The sequence below is a fragment of the Topomyia yanbarensis genome, chromosome 2, assembly GCF_030247195.1.
Source record: "Topomyia yanbarensis strain Yona2022 chromosome 2, ASM3024719v1, whole genome shotgun sequence".
NCBI lineage: Eukaryota > Metazoa > Arthropoda > Insecta > Diptera > Culicidae > Topomyia > Topomyia yanbarensis.
Genome location: NC_080671.1, coordinates 204541155 through 204564752, shown reverse-complemented (window position 1 = coordinate 204564752; position 23598 = coordinate 204541155). Strand labels below are relative to the sequence as shown.

At 35.7% G+C, this 23598-nt stretch overlaps 1 protein-coding gene across 1 annotated transcript in view; it reads right to left on the bottom strand.

Moving 5' to 3' along the window:
• Positions 1 to 23598, bottom strand: part of LOC131682747 (gamma-aminobutyric acid type B receptor subunit 1) — a 508949-nt gene that overhangs the window by 25913 nt on the left and 459438 nt on the right. Inside the window, exon 11 of the mRNA XM_058964464.1 lies at positions 10930 to 11053. Within this exon, the coding sequence (XP_058820447.1) occupies positions 10930 to 11053 (124 nt within the window). The remainder of the gene's footprint in view (positions 1 to 10929; positions 11054 to 23598) is intronic.

Genomic DNA, 23598 nt, shown 5'->3' with positions numbered 1-23598 from the left:
TCGGGTTTCTTTCTTTCGGCACTTACGGTATCTTTTTTTGCTCAGCGTCTTCTTTGTGTAATGGGAAGACGTCTTTTCCGGCCAGAAGACGTACTTCCCAACCGTATGATGCTTCTTTAAGAACGGCAGAAGAATTTTCTCAAGACATTCCTCCTGGTACACTTGTTGATTGATGGCCAGACCGCTCGTTTTGAACCACGGTCCGATATGGCGATGTACAGCATAACATTTCTTTTAAATTTATGCTTAAACTTATATTTTACTTAGGGGTGTGTGACCGACTTGTCGCTGGAATAGTAGCTGTCATTTCCTGGAATGTGGGTGTTCGAGAGCAGCACGAACGACGTTTCGCGGTAGTTGTTCGTCATCCACCGGCACTGCGATTCTGCGAAGTGGCGATTCTTCTTCTTCTAGAGTTCTCTTGCAAATGGCAGTTTTTCGTTTTACTAGAAATCCATTTCATAAAAAATGGCAAAACAACAATAACTGTCGTGGAAAAAACCTTATTGAACGCTCTCTCGAGCTGGTAATTATAGAACCCCTTTAGGATCAATTCCAGTTCCTAAAGAGTCTACTTTTCCATCTCAATCGGATCGGAAACTATAATCGTGCTGCTTGTTAACAGTGCAGTGAATCAAACGAACGTTTCTACATACAGTCTGCTGTCTATATGTACCGCGCCAGCAAAGCAATGTAAAAATAACAGTTGTCCCAAGCCAGCCTGGAAAATAATGCACTGTTACTTTCATTGATGCGGTATCGATCGTTTATTTAAAAATGATTGAAACTCAGCAGCAAAATTTGAACAATCTTAGATACAATACAGTGGTCGTTTGTCCAATCCGCCCATGTGTTCGGGAAGTGGAACAATTGGAATAGCATTTAAAACTTTGACCATGGCGAAAAGTTTGGCTATGGAAAACAATACGCAACACATCATTACACATGACAATGTAAGAATCAAGATACCAAGTTTAGATTGACGATGACAAGACTGCTGTGCATCTGCACGATCTACCCCCGCGTACAACCAATAAATTCACTATTGATGTCGAAGTACGTAACGATGAAAGTTTGAAACCTGGAGAAACTTTTTTCCAGGTATATCCAATGGTGTTCGTATTGTGAGAATGCGAGTCACGTAACCTATTCCTTTATACCTGAACATTCAATACGAAATAGAAGGTGTAAGTAAATCTCAAATCACGCTGTGCACATATGAAGGACAGATTGCTACACACCAATTTTTTGTATTTTGTTTCAGCAAAATATTTTGCTAAAACTTTTCGGCAAATCTGGATTTGCTAATAGTTCAGCTTTGCAATTTTTGTTTTGCTGATTTTAGTAAAGCCCATTATTTTGGCGAAAATCAGCAAATCTATAGAATTTGATTGCTGGACAATCAGTGAAAGAATGGCAATTTTGATGAGTTCCAGCAAATATAAGTTCAGCAAATTTTAACAGTTTTGAATTGTTATAATTTCAGCGAAATATTTTTGTTGGAAGTATTTCTGATATTTCAGCAAGGCAAAATTCAGCAAAATTTTGCTGATATTCGGCAATCAAAATTTAGTGTGTACGTGCCAAGCCATTTGCGAAAGCCTCTAATGAAACAACATCAACTGCGAACAAACCCAACAACATTAACTAAATCACCAGCAACAAGAGTTGCAACTCAGCCACCAACGAATGCTGAAACAACAGAATCTGTACACAGCGTGTCCGATTGTGATGCTACTTACCAATCAACTGCCAGCACCCCCGACAATTAAGTAAATGACAAAAAATACAGATACGCGATCTTGACCCGTTGGTCCCACAAACGATTCAAACCAGGTAATCGTGAAAACCCATACAACATCAAGAGGACAGCATGGACGATAACGATAAACCGAGTGAAAGCGGACTAAGTGATTTACATGGCTTCGCGCATGGGCATGGCTACTTGGGACCGTTGATGTTTCTGCTTTGCTTCAATGACGTGCTGAAAACTCCTCGCCTGTTCCTGCACAGACGATCTCATAATAATTCGTCTCATTTGATCAATTCAGGATTTCCGATTTCTCCAACAACAGCATAAAACTTTCGCTGGTGGTGGTGTAGCAAGAACTTCGCGTTTGTGTGTAAATCCTAAAAAGCACGGTGATCGAATTCCCACGTGAAATTTTCTGGTAGAGCTGTTCCTCCCAGACCCACAAAACCTTTTTATTGCCGAAGCTCTACCTGCCCGACCCAATATCTTTGTAACTGCCGAAAACCTGTGGAGAAGGCACAGTCGATTGATAGGTAACGGGGGGAGGCAGTCCCCTTTCGACTGTCCTGGTTTTTTACACGCCTAATATGGTCACCCTATTTAAATCATCGTCCAGTTGGTTATTTATGCATTGTCTAGCACGACATAATCACTTTTTAAAATATTATTTGGCCAATTGAATTAGATCATTTGACGACAAATACGTGTAACATACAGGAATATTGAAACGTTATAAACTACAATGTGTGACTCGGACAGAAATGGCTGCAGAATGAAATAGTTTATCCGAGCGGAAAATTAATTGAGCAGCACCTACGCAGCATGCAAATACAATACTCGGCACCTATCCCTCAGAGGTCATAGGTATAGATGGCAACAGCACGAGCAGTAGGATGGTTTCGGTCGAATAGCTGTCCATTTAACATACTGACACATAAAAGGTGTCAGGCGAATGTGAGAGCCGGATCAGTAGCCCAACTTGTAGTTCGAACGTGTCCCGCATTTTCAATGTGTCGGGGAGAACAGTTTAAAGATTTGAAAGACGTGTTGCAGTCTGATACAGTGACTCCAATTCGAATTCGTTCCTATCCATGCGGAATGCTTATATGCATTTTATACGTAAAAAAAGTTTACGTGACGTTTTATTCATGTGGAAAAATGGTTTTAGACAGCATAGGGAAATGTTCACTCTTTGCCATAATTCTAAAGGTAGGCAAACATGCGGTTTTTGTGCACTTCATATTTGGGGTCATTCTAATATTCACTCTTTCTACGTAAAAGTCACATTTTACTGCAAGTTTACTTTAAAATTAATTATTAATATCAATATGCTGAACCATCATTTCATCGTAGAAGACCAAATTTCTAGTACTTCTAGTGGACATATAATATCCCATCCCATTACTCCACCGTTTAGGTTGGCGTTAGATTTTCTCCACCTGAAACAACGGCTATTTGAGTCAAAGATGTTGAATTTGGACCCCTTGACAAAGATTACAATATTCCGATAGAGTGTTTTAATAAATTAGAAGCTCATTCTTGGTTCTTCTCATTGATACATGGCTTCTTACTCAGAACACAAGCATTGTAAATCTCCATTCTTCATACATTACGAACCCTAGAAAAGCAGGGGCCATATTCTCACAGTCACGTCACATAGTGGCTAGAAGAAAATTTTCTTCTAGTCACTAGGTGATGGGATTGTGAGAATAGGACCTCAGATAAATACTTCAATTGTCTTATTGAGTTTATTTAGCACGCATATAACATTAATTTTTGGATTTCATTTAGCATTTTTTTTCAAATTCGTTCGTAAAGTTTTCACAGAACAAGTTTTTCGGAATATCTGCTATTCTTTTCGCCACATAGATCGCTTTTACGACATTAGATAGTCGGACGCAGTTTTTCCTCAGTGCAAGTACTTATGAAACAATATTAAATAATAACATGTTTCGTTACACTAATCTGGAGATTAAGAGTGTAAGGCACTGGTCTCATAAACCCCCCATCGTATGTTCGAGCCACAGTTCCGCAACGAAATGAAGTACTAAATCATTAATTTGTTTTTTGGTAAATCTCTCCTTCATTGCGGATCGTTTAGCGAAAAGAAATATTTTAAAATATTCACCAATGGTACTCAGAAAGCTTGAACTCGAATGACGCCAGTAAAGCATAAATCGGGAGAATGTATAGAATAAGACGTAAGTAACATTGAGAGCCTCTCTTTGTTTACTTTCTCTTTCAGTTATTACGACGTCACTATAACACTTTGGACAAATTTTCTAGTACATATCTAAAGCCGACGATTTTTACTTGAATATTATGTAAAGAGTTGAGTAGTAAATGTTGAATCGACTGAGTAATGATGAGAAAAGATAGACCCCAAAGAGAATCTCTCATTGCTACTTACGCCCTATTTTAAATTTTCTCCAAAAACGATCAATAATTGCTGGCTAGATGTAATTATTTTGACTATATCATGCATGATTTACAAAGTTTCGTATTTAGCAGGCATGCACTAGAACGGTGCTGCACCGTGTGCTATTCCTGTGCACTGCCTCATAATGTGTCAGAGCTAAGTTCATTTAGCTCGCAACCGTTGCACCGCTAGCACGGTGATAGCTAGCGCGCTGCACCGAGCTATAGCAAAGCAGAAAAAATACAACGCGTTGGTGTGAGTAACAATGATTGCCTCGTTTTGTGCCAGCTTCCTGGCACCCCTATACCAACATATCGAGTTTGACATCGACCTACATATATGGGCATAGGTGATAGATTTTGAGTGCAACTAGACGGAAATTGGAATCAAAGCGTTTGCTCGGCATTTAAGAGCACTTTAATCGCTTTATTACTACGTTACAGTAAAACTGTAAATTTTTCACGTTTGAGAACTGTTGTGTCGGTTTAATCTGGTGTAGTATTTCACTTCCCCGATTAAGTGCCAATACAAAAGCACCAGCTACTCTCGCTGTGGAAGGTAAGTCGATCGAGCATTACTATCCCCCATAACTAACAAGAAAAGAAGAGCAAATGAGACAGGGCTGCGGCATCACATGGGAAGCGGTATCGGTTATTCATCACCAGAGGTCACAACAAAGGGGCAAAACTCACATCCCTAGACAACAGTTAAGGGTCGCTGCAGGAGTAGCAACAACATGGGAAGAACTCGTTTGATGTTGATCTAGTCAGTTGGATTAGAACAAATCTGACATTCCTTGGTGCAGCTGGTGATAAGTACCACTAACAGTGAAGTGATTTGGTAAAATTGCAGCAAAATAACTTTTTACACCATTTTGACTTAGTGGGTGCTGCATTTTAATTGTAGCATATAGCGAAATATTACTTTCCTTAATTTGAAGTGAATTTGATTTGTTTTCCATTTTCATTGCTTTATGAAAGAAATCAGCAATATTTGGTGAACTCATCTTCGCCACCTTGAAACGAAGGGTTAGTTGGGCAAAATAAATCTGAACCAGAGTAATAGTTAACTTAGACTTTAAATATTTTGCAAGGATGAGATTAAAATGAGATTATGCTTCTTCCCACCAAACCCGGAGACATTAATGCCAAACCCGGAGTCCCGGAGATCGCTCCCGATAACCGAAGTCTCCGGGTCAAACCCGGAGGGGTGGCAACCCTATTTAGCATAAAACGTTATTAGAAGAAAATGATGCGTATTTATTGTAGTTTAAAGATACATTGCACAGTGGTCCCCCCATTGTCTAATATATATATATATATATATATATATATATATATATATATATATATATATATATATATATATATATATATATATATATATATATATATATATATATATATATATATATATATATATATATATATATATATATATATATATATATATATATATATATATATATATATATATATATATATATATATATATATATATATATATATATATATATATATATATATATATATATATATATATATATATATATATATATATATATATATATATGTATTCCCGGAAACAAATCCCCCGTGGCAAGGTCGATGGGCATAATGCGATTTGTTTCAGTTTTGCATCTACTCCCACTTTGTATGAAATAAAGGGCATCGTAGATGTGTCCTTCCATCCAGGCACCAATTTTTTCATTCATAGAAGCATAGTGTGCTGGGTGCTCAAATCTGTCGTACGAGACGCTATAGGCACGATGTTATTAGTCTGGCAAAAGAGCAACAACTGATTCAAACAGGCACGCGGCACATTTATTTACAACTTTTCGTGTTCGTTTGAATCACTAAGCTGCTCCTTATTGACGGCGCTGCCGGGGATAGTTTGACTGATTTATGGGAGTTTTCACGTTTTCGAGATCTGTTCATTTTTGCTTGTTTTTCAATAGTGTGCTATTGAAATACAAAAACACTATAGCAATAAAACATAATTTCAGTTAATTCCGAATTGTTTGGTGATAACCAGACGGAAATCTGGTCATAAATAACAAAGTTATTAGCCTTCAAAATAGTGACGCAAAAACGTGACATCGTTTGATTTTAGATTTTAGAATGACACCCTGCCCCAGATAGTGCTGTAAGACATTTTCAATGTCAAAAACGATAAGAAAAGTAAAAAACGAAACACTTCACCAGTTGATTCCTGACGAGCTGGTAGGTGAATTGATCCTTCGTTTGTTTTATACGTCACCCGCGTGACCTTCACACAGTAGAGAGCTGATATAGCTCGTCTAAACAAAGCCGTCTTTCAGGCAAGAAAACTGTTTAATAACGCACTTCACTGCACTACAGGTAATAATTATCACTCGGGGGACTTTTTATTAGTAGTACTTTACTGTAGCCTCTGCCACAGTAAGCACCTTCGTACTGCCGAAAAAACTAAACCACACCGGAGAGAACAAAACGCACTTGTTTCTCGGTACAACGTTCGGTTACGAATGAGCAGACAAACATTAAATGAAATCTGTACTGCACATATAAAGGTTTGGCCTTTGTGATCATAATACTCGGGTTTTCATTTCTTTTGTGCAGAATTAATCCTCTATTTTTCCAGAGCGTGATAATTTATGAAAACATTAGATTTTTTCAAAATTTTTGCATTTTATTGCAAGCAAATTGCAGTCAAAAATGTACAGAACCGGTCACAAAGAGCACTATACTGGAAAAGAAGATTCATAGCGATTCTACATTCGTAGAGTTTTAAATGTTTCTAATTTGGATTTATTTCTAAATTTTTAGAATTATGTTGGGAAAATTTCGTTAAAAAATCAGAGTGGATCTCAACATACGAGATATTTCAATTTTAATAGGCCGCCTGCTATACAGCTACCTTATTTTAATACCATTTTAATTTTTCCTGAACATCCAAAACTCAAGAATGTTTCAATGAAAAGTTTTACAGCTGAACAAAAAGCAAAACATAAATAAAATCAATAAAAAAGTACTATGAACTGAGCCCAAAAGGTGGAAAATCCATAAAAATTCAGTATGAGATATAAAAACAAAAATATAAAAAAAAAACAAAAATTGAATTTGAGTAATCAGATCAAAATATTTACGAAATATATTGTTTCTCTTTCTATCTCGTCAGGATTTGGTAATGGATTATGGGCCGCTGATTTTTTTTCACTATAGGATTTTTGGCTTAAAAAATAATTTTTATTTTACTTTAAGACTTTGTTTACTTCAGTATGTGAATTCTGACCTAGATTTTCACCTAAAATTACTTTTTCAATTTAAAAAAAAATCTCTATTTAAGGTATTGGGTGAATCTCTAATAAATTTATAAGAAAAATGATGACAAACAAAAACTTCTGAACATCTTCTGAGCACTCCGAGAATCAAGTAAAAAATAGAAAATTTTCATTCTGTAGGAAAACATTTAATACTACTTTTCGAGGTTTTTTAAGTGGTCCAAAATGCATTTAGAAAACGTAGTTGGGAAAGAAATCAATTTTTTTTTTCGTAAACTGTGCTATTTATAGCGACTGGGTATTTGATGCGAACCATGGTTGAATGCATTAGAATGCAGCGGTTCTCAACCTTTTTCCTTTTTCGTACCACGGACCCCTTAGAAATCACCCTGGGTTGCAGCGGACCCCCACGGATAAACAGCGCTTTTGTATGCTATCAATAGTTTATTTTTAGTTTGTTAGGAAACAAGGCTTGAAATTTCAATATGCACTCGGAAAATATATTTTTCTTCGCGGACCCCCAGGATCGACTTCACGGCCCCCTGGGGGACCCCAGGTTGGGAATCACTGCACTAGACATTTCCGGGGAGTCACGCTCCACACAAATATTTTACTCGATTGCATACCTCCAATGACAGCAACGCTTTCCCCAAAAGTCGATGACGCCTTATAGCTTGTCTTCTGATCACTTTAACGAGTCTCCTACGCTCTACATGCCTAAAACTGAATATCATGCTAGTCCATAATTATCATACCTCATGCGCCCCTGTCGTGGTCGTCATTTTCAGCGGCTTTCAGCTTACTACACTGTTCTAACATATAACAAGTGCGAGCAATAAGCTCCTAGTCTGATTTTTCTCATCTGTTGCTCGTTGGCACTCCACATCGAACCAGTTTCTCGTGTGTTATCCGACAGTCATGTGACTACCCGAGCAGAAGAAAATAACTGCGGAATACTAAATTTAGGTATCAATACCAACGACTGTTTACCACAATATGGTATTAATGAGCTCTACATAACAGGTAAAATACCAAAACAAAATAACACAGATATGTTCTACAAATAACTATTTGATAATAAAACGAGTTATTATAATACCTGAATAATAATAAAACATTTTTCAACCTTCCAGTAACAAAATTCACACTATGAAGGTATTCAATAAGGTATTGATTTGGTATTTGAAAAAATCACTGGAATACATAAATAATACTAAAATAAAGTATTATACCTCATTGAGGTATTAGGCAGGTATTGAAAAATGTTTCTTGAATACCTGCTTAATACCTCAATGAGGTATAATAATCAATTAATACCAAGTTTTTGCATGAATACCAAAAAAATAGTATGCTCGGGTTATTGCCCAGTTATTTTCTCCTGGTCGGGTACTGAACTGATCACATTATGAACTTGCTGCTACGTTGTGATCAGGCAATCTCTTGTTGATCGTTCCCTAAAACCTTTTGTCCTAAACGGGAAATTATATGTCTCATGCTTTCCATGAAATAAGATATTTAAACATATATTTTTTGGTATTCACTATTAAAGTAAGATTACACTGGTAGCGTGCTATAAAACTTCAATTGTTACTTGGGTAGGAACAGGCTTAGAAGCTTCCGGACTATTTTTTTTTATCTTCTGCTGGTAAAAGTCGTGCTTAGGCAGAGTTACTACGAATTGCTTAAATCTACCATGTTTCACGGCAACAGCAGAGTCCCTCTTTACCATGAGAACCGACAGCTTTCCTATCTGTATATTCCAAATCCTTTAATAACTATTTTTTTAAACTTTTCACTTAATCATTTTTAGCTAATTTAATGCCATCAAAATGAAAATTGTTGTTGGGAGAAACAGTCAAAAACTGCTTTTAAGGAACCCCTATTAACCCATAGATACACATCGCTCGCACTAACATGTGGACAAATAGTACTCTTAATTAAGTTACTCAAACTTAACCGTTACACAAGGTTGCGACAGAAAAATATTTTAAAAATGTTGAATAAATGCTTCTAGAAATGGTAGTACCCCCTTAAGACAAGTGTAAGTGCTAGCCGATTTATAGGTATAATCAAACTTCAATAAACTCAGCTGGACACCTAATCACAAAAAAACATCAACGAGAGCTAAAAATACTTTTGTTCACCATTTTTGCCTTTCTCATATAGAAAGGTTATGCAATCACTCTGAAAAACGTCAACCTAATCCCGGCCCGGAGGGCCGAGTGTGGTATCCCATTCGACTCAATTCGTCGAGATCGAAAAAAGTCTGTATGTGTGTGTGTGGGTATGTGTGTGTTTGTGTGTGTATGTGTGTGTATGTATGTGCGTATGTGTCAAATAATGTCACTCATTTTTCTCAGAGATGGCTGGACCGATTTGCCCAAACTTAGTCTCAAATGAAAGGTGCAACCTTCCCATCGGCTGCTATTGGATTTTGGATCGATCGGAATTCTGGTTCCGGAATTACGGATTTAAGAGAGCGGCCACACAGAAATTTCTCATATAAAGTATAGGAAAAATTAAAAATAGAATTTTTATTTTTGATGCTAAATGTCTTCAAGGAGCATGAAACGTCGAGATTTGATGCAAACTCGAAAAAAAATTGACGACGATTCACTTTTTTGGATTTTGGCACTTTTTTGCCTTTCTCATATAGAAAGGTTATGGAATCACTCTGAAAAACGTCAACCTAATCCCGGCTTTTTTTGACTCGTATAATGTTTATGGATTTTAACAGGGGCCCCCTCTACTGTTAACTCCCTTCCCTTAAAAATCTTCTTAAATCACCCCTCAGACCACCACCCCATCCAGCCCTCATACCCCTCCCCTTCAACCCCATCATCTTTAAACCACCACTATATCACAAAGCATACCAATTTAAGCTGGGTAGTCGTTCGTTCATTGGACTTTCGCCCTCCTCACATACCCACCCTCGCATGACAAAATGAGTTAGTAAGCAGATAACATTGATCTAATGCTGATTAGGCTAATGAAGTACGATATTTTTTGTTTCAAGTGTTTCACCGTCGACGCGTAGCTCATCAAGTTCGTGGCTGGCAAGCCATTGTGTATAAGTGCAAAGTGTACTAAGAATGTAATGGACATTTCCACAATTATGTTGAACATAAAAAGCCTCCGTGCCATAGTTTAGAGAAATGAGAAAGACACAATTGCACCGCTAGGTGGATTAAAACAGGTTTTTTCAGTTCAATATTACCGTGGCTGTTTATCTTTTACAAAATTTTAGAACTCGAATAATGATTTCTTTTCTTGTATATTTGTCATGTCATGTATAATAATAAAATGTAATATATGCATTTGAAAGCTTTTAATGAATATAAACAACGCAAACATTCACGTGTTCATGATTGAGAAAGGCACAATTGCACCGCTAGGTGGATTAAAACAGGTTTTTTTTTGTGTTGATGCAAATCAATGGAATACCAAAAATTTTACTATTATACTTTAAATGAATTACCTTATTATATAGCTCACCTTGGGATAATTTTCTGCTGCAATGAACTGACCGTCAATTCCAAGTAGTATTACTGACACTAGACAGGTGATGACTCCGAACAGCATGATGGTGTTGCATACGGGATGTGATGACTGAATGACTCTAAAGACAAACAATACGAAAGTTCAAATATAATTCAACAAAATTGAGGGCACAATGACACAATAGCATGGTTGTATCAGTTTTCGTTGTCTATCTCATCTGAGAAAGGCTATGAGATACCTGGGAAAGACCCGGAAGGTATGTATTATACTTGTGTATGTATGGAAGGCATGTATTAAGTAATATAATTTTTATCTGATTAATGGCGAATGCGGGACAAAATAGAAAATGTCATGTGTCTCGACCGGCTGGAGTTCAAATTTTCTTTGTATAGGAAACATAGTTTAGAATAAATTGGGGCGAAAGCTCTCACCTAACAGTATTCGTAACATAACAATTGGTAGGAAAGCCCAAAAAATCGGTCTGATATCAAATATGCATCTTCACTCCAATTTAAAGTATTATAGTCCCATATTTCGTCGAAAAATCTAAGGTTCAACGCGATATAAAGACTTCTATTTGAAAAATGAATTAACCCAAATAGTCCAGAGTGACATTTGATCATAAAATGACTTTTTTATCGCCTTTAGAGCTTACGAAATATTTTTTTCACAAAGTAAAGGCTGATGTGGCCTGTGTTTAAGGTGACCCTTGTTTCAATAATTTCTTGTTTCAAACATTTTAAAACTATTATTCTATTAAATTCTATTTAACTCTGTGCTGCCTGACTAGTGGGGGCATATGAATGGATGTTTGTATTTTGCTTTGTGCAGATCTTCCCGCATATCGCTCGGTCTCGCCATAGTGACATATGGTGTATGGTGGTGCCTGTTTGTGCTTGATGGTTATCTCTCGTAGTACAGCAGTGATTAAATGTTGCTATGGTTCACGTGGACTGAAACATGTTGTCGCTTTGGTGACAAGCGCCATTTAGCACTTTACGAGAAAAACGATTCTTTAAATTTGAGATTGCATATCTTGAAACTTATAAATATTGTTTATAACCAGAAGCCTCGTTGACACAGTGCTGAACGAAATTAAAGACGTTAACAACAAAATTTATGCAGTGAAGACGGAATTGAAGAGTGTTATAAAGTCCATTCGAAATGAGTGTGCAGCAAAATTTCAGCATCACGACGTTGCGTTAGAGTCGCTACATAAGAGGGTGGAAAATGTATCCAACAGAATCGGGGCACTGGAAAACCGAAACGAGCACATAATCAGCAGCATCCCTTACAAACCTGGCGAGGATTTGAATTTGACACTCAAGAAAATAGGCAGGCACATAGTAGTGAACGACAAACTAACCAGTACGGCAGAAACAAGACGCATGAAATCGGGCAGCAACATGAACCGCTCGGCCTCATCGTAGCCGAGTTCACATTGAAAGCAGCGCGAGACGAGTTCTACAATGCTTACCTACGGAAGCGAGACCTGAAATTGAAACACATCGGAGTGGATTCTGATCGTCGTACATCAACGAAAGTCTGACCACCGAAGCGCGCAAGCTAAAATCAGCAGCACTACATCTGAAGAAAATGGGTAAGCTGGCATCGGTGTACACCTAGCAAGGAGTCGTCCATGTGAAAGCCGCTGCTGGCGCACCACCCAAAACGATGCGTTCTGAAAACGAACTGGATAAATATTTTAACTATGCTTTTCGTTCACTTTTGAAGTTTTCGTTTATATGGTATTGTCCAAAATTTGTATTTGTTTTTGTATTTGTTAAGTTAAGATTGTATATCAGATATTATAGTTATATGCTCCTCCGTAATTATGCAGCCCTCTAGAAATTGTTTTCCTCACTACACTTAATGCCTCCATCACACAACCACAGCTCCACGAACATTCCGGGAACAGTACTGAATGCCGTTCTAATTCCTGGAAAGTTCAATATTTGCCATGAGTATATGCGCGCAAATCTAGCAAACTAGATGAAGTTCGCAATGTTTTGTTTGGCTCCAAAGTCGAGATAGCATGCTTCACCGAATCATGGCTAACCACAAAAAACAGTGATACTAGCATCGGCATCCCTGGTTATTCCATCATGAGAAACGATGCGCGGCAGAGGAATTGCTGTTTATTACAGAGAACATCTGTCTTGCTACAAGATCTTCAATACGGTGCTAGCAGCAGAATCGACGGATAAAACTGAATGTTTTGCCTTGGAGTTTCGATTGAGTGGCGAAAATATACTACTGTTCCGTGGAATTATTTCTATGGAATAGTAGATGTAAACGATGCTATGGAATTCTTTAATGTAAACATAAAAACGGTGCAAGACTCGTGTATTCCTTTTCGCGTTAGTACCTCCCGCCTGGTTTTCTGATGATGTACGCCAGTGTCTACTCGAACGTGAGCCTACAAAGACTGGTTGCTAGCTGCAACGCACTTAAAAAATGAATGGCAGCTGTACAAGGTGCTGAGGAATCGTGCTAACGTGAAAGTCGCTATAGCTAAACAAAAGTACTTGAACCGATATTTGTATAGCAACACTCCGTCAAAACCATCTGGCTACGTGTTAGGAATCTTGAAGTCGGCAAGGCGAAATCGACTCGGCCGTGCGAGTTTGATCCAGATGAGGTAAATCGAACATTTTTGGCCAACTACACGAACAGTAACCATAGAGGACCGAGAGCATTGCGAGCAGCACCACCTTCGCCATACAACTTTTCGTTTCAATCTGTGCGGTACTGGGAAGTCGTCAATGCCACCTGGGATATTAAATCGAACGCTGTTGGGTTAGACGATTTACCGATTACCTTCATTAAGATCATCCTACTATTAGTTATGCAATACATAACACATTTATTCAACATGTGCATCCAAACTTCTACCTTCCCTGAATGCTGGAAACACGCAAAGATTCTGCTACTGAAGAAGAAAGCGCATTTCAATGACATCACCAATCTGCGTCCGATTAGTATACTTTGAGCGCTATCAAAGGCTTTTGAAAAACTTCTTAAGTAATAAATGAACTCTTACATCGAAGCATATCTGCTGTCTGACTTTCAGGCCGATTTCCGTACAGGCCAAAGTATTAAAACTGCTGTTCTTCGAGTACACGACGACATTAGAGCAATCTATCTATCTATCTATATATACTATATATATATATATATATATATATATATATATATATATATATATATATATATATATATATATATATATATATATATATATATATATATATATATATATATATATATATATATATATATATATATATATATATATATATATATATATATATATATATATATATATATATATATATATATATATATATATATATATATATATATATATATATATATATATATATATATATACAGATACAGGGTGTTTGGTTCATGGTTAAGAATCTCTCGGGGGGTGATAGACTGTCATATTTAGAGAAAAAAATTGTTCTACACATACCATCAAATCTCAACCGTTAAAAAGTTATTGAACTTTTTGTGTTAATAACTTATTTGTCTTAAAATACCTCTAACTCAAAAAGTATACTTTGTATTTCAAACATTTTAGGTCCACTGGGAAGGTGAGAAAATTTCGCATTGAGTGATGCCATCACATGTTTCAACAAATGAGTTTAAGTTGCCTTTTCAAAGTAATTTATTGAAAATTAAACATTTTTAATCGATTTTTCGTTCATTTCTTGAAAATCCTAATAGTTAACCTCATCATTTTAATAATCCAGATTGTTAGTCTTGAAGAGCTGCATAATTCGTTCTTTGACATGATACACTTACCTTTTCTTATTTTCATGAGTTTGGGTTATTTAACTTGGATATTTTTATCTCATTTTCACTAATACCAGCTCTAATTGAAAAAGAATTGCACTTATTGTATTGTTTTTCTTTTTATTCGAAAGCCAGGAAAATTTTACAGAGAAAAATGTATTAATACCTTTCAGTTAAGGGAATTTAGTATTCTTTTAAAAGTAAATTAGTTTAAAGTTAGTGCTATCATTAACATTTTCGTTAATTTTCTTAAAATTGTAAATAATAAACATCACCATTATTATCATGAAAATAATGCATTTCAGCAAGTTCTACAGTTCTTTCTTTGTTTCCATCCAATTATCTCTTTTGGTTTCGACGCAAAATCGTTTTTATCACATCGTTTCATATGCAAAAATAACGATTTCGAACCAACTACATTTGCGGCGAGGTCATGCTGTGTTAACTATTAAATAGCAGCAAAATGAAAAGAGATATAGACAAAGTGTCAAATCAAAAGTTATAGAGAACATTAAGGGGCATCAAATGAACAAGAATAACGATAAATTTTGTTGATTAATAATTAGAATAATTAAAAAATTCTCCAAAAAACACAAATTTTTAGATATTTCGTTAGTAAAAAATCATTTGGTACACTTAACTAAAAGATATTTGTACATACACTGATAGGACATTTTCTCAGCTTTCCAATGAAATCTTGTAAATAACGATATAAAGCATATTTTTTAGATTAGAGTCTTTTAAGCACTTGCAAGTCGGTTACAGGAAAAGTATAGTAATGAAATTACAAAGAAATGAGAAGAGATAGGAATATGACGTCCAAGAACGAATTATGAATCGTCCTAAAACCCAACTTTTGGATAATGGATATTGCTATAATCATACTTCATTATTTCGAGAAAATTATCAAAAACCTCCTCAAAAACACTAACTTTTAATTACTTTACAGCTAAAAGGTAATTAAAACTAGTTAACTAAAAGATATGAGAACATCATTCAATAGGAAATTTTCTCACCTTTCGAATGGAACTAAAACATTTAAAATACAAAGTATACTTTTAAAGTTAGAGGTATTTTAAGACAAATAAGTTTTTAAATTCAATAACTCTGTAACGGTTGAGATTTGAGGGTATGTGTAGAACAATTTTTTTTCTCCAAAATTGACAGTCTATCACCCCTCGAGAGATTCTTAACCATGAACCAAACACCCTGTATATATATATATATATATATATATATATATATATATATATATATATATAAATATATATACATATATATATATATATATATATATATATATATATATATATATATATATATATATATATATATATATATATATATATATATATATATATATATATATATATATATATATATATATATATATATATATATATATATATATATATATATATATATATATATATATATATATATATATATATATATATATATATATATATATATATATATATATATATATATATATATATATATATATATATATATATATATATATATATATATATATATATATATATATATATATATATATATATATATATATATAAGACAATGTTTGTATGTATATGATTTATAGACTCCCAAACGGCTTAACCGATTGCTGTAAAAATTTGCACATAGTAGGCATTTGTTATGGAGCGTGTTTGTGTGCCGTCAGATGGCGCTTCGGAACAAATGGTGTTTTCCTCCTATTTCGTTGATAGTCCCAGCAACGCGCGACAGGTTGACACTAGTCATTGATAAAAAGAGTACTGCAATACTGCTACTGCTGAACTTTTCAAAGGCTTTCGATACCATCCTTCCTAGAAAACTATGGACCAAACTGAATGCACAGATCAATTTTTCCTCTACTGCCGTGTGCCTAATGGAGTCGTACCTGTGTAATAGAAAGCAGACCGTTTTCTGTGGAAATCACTGCTCAAACAGTGCTAATGCACCGTTTGGTGTGCCCCAAGGCTCAGTGCTTGGTCCTCTGCTTTTTAGCTGTTATGTAAACGATCTACCGACGGTTCTGAAGTACTGCTCCATTCAGATTTACGCCGATGATATACAGCTCTATATCGGTCGGCTTGGACCTTGTCCACGCGAGCTTGTTAGGATGGTGAATGCGGATCTCAAACAAGTTGCTGATTGGTCGCGGCGACATAACCTTCACGTGAACCCTGCTAAAAGTAAGGCGATGTTCATCACTAATCGGCGTCGCAGGGCTACTGGTTTTTCTCTACCAGTACCGGGAATTATGATGGACGATCAGAGCATCGATTGGTTCGACAACGCAAACAATCTAGAATTTATCTTCCAAAATAATTTACAGTCTGATGGTCTGATAGCACAACAGTGCGGAAAAATATATGCTGGCATTCGCGCCTTATACAGCTGTACCTCAGCTGCCCCAACTTCCACCAAACTGAAGCTCTTCAAATCCTTGATCCTCCGTCACTTCTTGTTCGGTGATATTCCGCATGTCCATCCCAGTGCAGACTCCTTCGATCGGCTTCGTGTCGCACTAAACTGCTGTGTGCGCAGTGGCGTAGCCAGAAATTTGGTTTGGAGGGGGTTTTGATGAAAATCTTCGATTTTTCAAAATGTTGGCGGGTCTATTGATGACATTTAATCTGTAGGCCGCGATCGACTGGGTACTACTGTGTTCTGCACTAATAGCGAAATGGGATGGTGTGAGCGGGCATGAGCGCTATAACCCTACCGTAGGCAGAACTAAATACCTGTCGCAAGTGTCAGTTATGTTGGGTGCCGGCAGGGCCGCAGAGAGAAAATACGGGCCCGGGGGGTCCAACGTACGGGCCCCTACCACTGTGTATTGCCTGAGCCTGAGTACAAAAAAGTCAATGTTTGAAATCCATTGGAGTTCACAGATATTATGTATAGTACACTGAAATTTTATGTTTATGTACCATTTTTTTGCTCTAGTTGTTTGTAGTGCCAATGAAGGAAAAAACGTAGAGTTTTTTAATACTGTGGGAGTTTTTAATACCTCTTCGACAGTTTTGGTGACTTTGAAAAGCGCCATTTTTGTAGTATTTATAAAAGTATGGAAATGGCAAGATTAAAAATGTAGTAATTACAAAAATTGAAAATATCTAAACGACGATCAACGACAAAAGATTAAAAAAAGCAATAGGAAAACTAAATATTAAAAGAATGTACAAAAGAGCTAAAAACAACAAAATCAACCAAATAAACAAATTAATGTCAATTGTCAAAAAAAATTTAATCGAGAAAAAAACCAAACCTATAAAAATTGATAAAGGAAAACAGGAAACTAGAAAAACATATTGCGAAGAATAAAAAAGTCGGACATTATTGAACAAATGGTGAAAATAATGAAAAATCGATAGGAAAGTTGAAAATTTTTTTAGAATCAATGAAAATGAAAAACTACTAAAAAGAATACAAACATTAATATAAAAAATGCATAAAACGGAAAAACTCGATGAATCAAGAATAGTAAAATTTATTTAACATTAAAAACAAGACATATTTAAAGCAATAGAAAAAATAAATAAAACATTAAGAACGCATAAAACTAGAGAAGTATATATAAAAGAAAAGAATAAAATAACCATAGAGAAATTTATAAAAAATGGACGAACCAGAAAATTTTGAAAAACTGGAAAATTGAAATAATGAAAAGACGAAATAGTTAAGAAAATTGAAATTATTGAACAAAAACGGAGCAAACAGACAAAATGGAAAACAAAAAATAGTAGAAAAAAGCCAACATAGTATACTATAGAAACACAAAAATGAAAATACTGTATCGATTTTGTTGGCTATTTTCGGCAAATTTGAGACTAAGAGAAACGAAAGCAATGAAATTGAAAGACGGATAGGTTTTCTAGGGCGAATCAGTTATAAACTTAGAACGGAAAAGTAGAACTAGGCAGGCTCATATGGGCATGATCGAAAGGAAATGTGAAGAATTCTTTGCCTTCTGCTTAGTAGGAGTTGGGCGTTGCACCCAAGTCTACCGCATGGTCTATGGTAGAACATATCTTATCATCATCATTTTACCGCCGACGCCGGCAAAAAACTCTTCACAAATCCTCGCCTAGAACGACCATGCGATCATTCTTCTCCCTTTCTGCTAGCATCAAGCCGTGACGTATGCATTCAATCGACACCAAGCTATCGGTGTCGCACCGATCCTATTGTGATTGAACTACTTATTGATTTTTCGTTCCGCACACACGGATGGCTGATAGCAATTAATGACACAGCTCAGCTAGCAGAAATCGAATTTTTATCTACTTTTTTACCAACTTTTTTATATGTTACTATGTTTTAATTGCCGCAAGGTTCTACTGTATCGATTTTGTTGGCTATTTACGTTCTGAGCGAGGATTTGTGAAGAATTTTTTGCCGGCGTCGGCGGTAAAACATGGTGATGAGTTATGTTCTACCATAGGCCATGCGGTAGACTTGGGTGCAACGCCCAACTCCTACTAAGCAGAAGGCAAAGAATTCTTCACATTTCCTTTCGATCATGCCCATATGAGCCTGCCTAGTTCTAGTTTTCCGTTCTATGTTTATAACTGATTCGCTCTAGAATACCTATCCGTCTTTCAATTTCATTGCTTTCGTTTCTCTTAGTCTCAAATTTGCCGAAAATAGCCAACAAAATCGATACAGTAGAACCTTGCGGCAATTAAAACATAGTAACACAAAAATGAAAATATCAACACGAAAATATTGAATAAAATGGATATTATTTAAAGAATAGAAAAAGCACTACAAATGAAATTTGAAATAAATTCAAACAACGAATTAAATGTAAAATTAAGAAAAGATAAATCAAATGTTTTTTAGGAAAAAAAATTTAATGTAAACGTATAGGAAAATGGTCAACAGAAAAAGTACTTTCAAAATAGGCTAAATGGAAAACATGAAGAAATAACAATAACGATTTAAATCTTAAGAAAAAGGTATAAAAAAAATAAATAAAATTATAGGGGTGGGCGTGGCGTAGTTGGTAAATCGATTGCCTTATACGCAGCGCACCTGGGTTCGAGGCCGACCCCGCACATAGGGTTAGAAATTTTTCCTAAGAGATTTTTCTAACCCGAAGAGGCGAATGACCTTAAGGTTAAAACCTCTGTAATCGAAACAAAAAAATAAAATAAAATTATGTTAAATGAACAATGGGAAAAAATAAAACTACGATAAACGGAAAGCTAAAAACTAGAAAATGAGAAAGAAAATAGGAGAAAGGTAAAAAATTAAACAATAAGACAAATAGGAATGAATTTGAATAAGTAAAATTGCTTTTGGAAATGCAAAAAAATATAAATAAAGGAAATAGAAAAAGGCTATGACAAGAATAAATGTAGTAAATAGACAAATTCTAAAAATTAGATGGAATGACAAAAGAAACAAATAAAAAAGCAGGGTATTAAAATATGAAACAATAAGAAAAAAAATAAACCGGATTTTTTTCGAAAAATTGCGCATAAAATTCAATAACAGAGAAAAAACTTTAAATTAAAGTAAGTGATAGCAATAGAAAAAAGCAAAAGTAAGGAACGTAAAAAGATGGATAAAATAAAAGTGTGCAAATAGATAAAAAAAAGGCAGAATCTAACAATTGTAGAAATACAAATACAATCCACAACTTGAAAAAAAAAAAAAGATCAATGAAATTTTAACAAAATAAAAAAAATCCATGTAGGAATAAAAAAATGAGAAACATGGATCATATTTTAAATATGCTGGATTCGACAACATTCATAATCCTATAAAAACATGAATTATTGTTTTATTTGTGTTGGTGTGTTAGCATACCTTAAAATATTTTACAAAAATGTTGTAACTGATTTCTAGAAAATAGTTCAAAAATAAAATAAAATCGTTACGTTCAGGAAGCGACGTTCAAAATCTCACGCTCACTCCTCCAAAACGACAAGATTTTGTATGCGGATTAAACTTGCTACATTAGTTAGCTAATCTTGCTAACTAGTTGATTTAGTTTGGTAGCAGAGTTATATTTTCTCTTCGAAATCAATCAAGCACAATTTAGTAATTTAGTAGAACGTATGTTTTTTAGAATTATTGGCAGTTGCAGGATTGTGAACTAAGAGATCTTCTTTTCATGCTCCATGACATATAAAATTCAAAACAAAACTATTAACACTGTATGCGTCACGAAAGTGGCTTGTTGTGTACGCAATTTGCTGTTATAATGAAAATGTTGATAAAAGGCCGTATTTGAAAGAATTGTAAAACGTATTTATTTTTCCATCCCTGGCCTCTTTACTAGGGGGAATTGGTAATCGAAAATCACCGAAAAAAGCAACGTCATTTGAGTAGGACCCCTTTACAAAAATGTTTTTATGTATCATCTCGCATCTGAATATGATTTTTTATAAATTTTGTATAAATGAACGGCAAACCAAATATATTAAATTTTAAATTTAAATTTTTGGATTAATTTCGAATTTTTTTGGTATATCAAGAGTTTTTGATGACTCATTTGACCAATTGAGCTCTCAAATAGAGATAGGATTACCGCCTCGAGTGGTACTTTGACCGGCAGAATTTTACTGAGCAGAGGATGGACTTCAAGAGACACATGGGTATGCGTTGAAATCAATCAGAATTTCAAATTAAAGTGATCTCGACCCGACAGAATTTTGGAGCACTTCCATTGCTTTTTATTGTATAAAACGCTTAAAAACAAATAAATATGCAGTGTTATTTCCTTTGTAGCTCGTAGCACTAGGAGGAAAAATAACTTATTTTCTTCACATTCACCGCAGAGTGTAATGTTTTGGTAAAGCACTCCACCTTTCTGTGCCGTTCACATTTAGTTGTACATACATTTTGCATTTGTTAACCAACCACTCTCGCTGTAAAGGATAGCCCGAGCGAGCTTTGCTCTGCTCCTCAGTAAACAAACACGGGGTGTGAAATCACACTTCAGTTTCTTTCGAGAATCTTTGTGAGGAACATAGGGCCTGCAACCCGAGGATGATATTTATGAGGACTGGGTGCTGGGTGATTCCTGGTAAAGAAAAGAGCAACGCAAATTTGCAAAATAATCCAATGGATTCTTCCGGGTGAATTCAGATTTACCTGAACGAAGACACGGAATTCACCTCCAAAAACCCTAAGCAGGGTTTTTTTTTCAATGATTACTTTCGATACTAATCCAGCGCTTTCGAAGATTGGAAATTCAATAAATCAAAAAAATCGATTTCAAATTGGCGAAATTTGAAGACAACCTCATGACTTCTAATCAAACCATTTAATTGTTTAACCATTACAAATCTGTTTCGATTATAGACATTTTAACGATATTTGTTTCGATTATAGACATTTTAACGATAAGGCCATTCGCTTTTCCATTCAGGTTAGGAATTTTCCTATAACAAATCTCTATTCCTGTGTGCGGGATTGGTATTCAAACCCAGGTGAGCTGCGTACATGACATTCAATGTACAAATGCCGCTATGCCCGCTCGAGTCTGATCTTGTTTCGATGCGAGAATTAGGTTGGTATAAACATAGTTGATATCAAATATGCAGTAGTTTAGAATTTTCGTTATTCTAGTTACCTCACACACAAGATATTGAATTTTTAATTATATTCTCAAATACATTTTTGTCGAAAAAGTATTTGTCAAAATTTTAGTTTCTGTTAAAAATCCGGGCCTCCTTCAAAGCCCGGGGGGAAACACCCCGGTCTCCCCCCCCCCCTCTCGGCGGCCCTGGGTGCCGGACTACGAGACAGGTTAGGTCAAGTTCAACGAGTAGTTCAAAAACACCACTTTACTAACAATCAAGCAGAAAAGGATGAGTTGAAAATTCGCAACTTCGAAACCGTAGCATTGGAAGAGCTTTGATAGACGGGGCAGAAGGTGTGGAAATGCGGGGATCGAGCGACGGCACAAGAGCTGGGCAAAATGCGCCAACGCGTGATCAAGTGGCAGGCGATCAGCGAAAGGATGTGTGTAGTGTGGATCAAAGGCCATTTCTTCGACTAGAGCATTATCAATGTACACTGACCTCACGAAACCGAGAAAGATTCATTATATGCGCAGCTGGAGCATGTGTATGATAGCTGCCTATGGCGGAATGTTAAGCTCGTCATCGTTGACATAAACATTCTGATAGGCCGGTGCATTGTATAAACCGGTTATCGCACAGGATAGTCTGTAAACCTTATAAATAATGTGCAGAAATTCTCATGATTGATACGTATATTATGACGAACACCTAAATAGCGAAGCAGTAGACGACAAGAGTATTGCAAGAATCAGCTTGGAACGCGTGCAGTCGACGACAGATTCCGGATCTACCTAAGATTCATGAAAAAATAGGACGGTTGAATCACTGGCAATGATCAACTGCCATGTGAGCTACTCAAACACAGTGTAGAGGAATTGGCTAGAGCACTCCACTGGGTGCTTTTGAGGATCTGGAAGGAGGAGATTTTACCAAAGTATAGGATATAGGGAGTAGTATGTCCCATCTATGAAAATGGTGTTAAGCGGGAACTAATTACCGATTAATCACATTACTGAACTGCCAATTTTCAAATCTTGCATGGTGCGGGTAAAAGCATGCTTTCTCCACTTTGATTTTCGTATTTCAACAGGTTATTTTTAATTTTCATTTGAAGTCAGTGCAAACGAAAGATGCGAATTTTCATAGTGAACTTAAAAATACGAAAAAGTTAAATTTTACCAAAGTGGCGTTGAAGTCACTTTTGCATACTAGAATAGTAAACGTCATCTACAAGGTGTTCTCCCAAATTCTTTGTTGCCGCCTATCTTCAAGCAAGCTATTTGCAATAACATTCTTGAAAACTTTG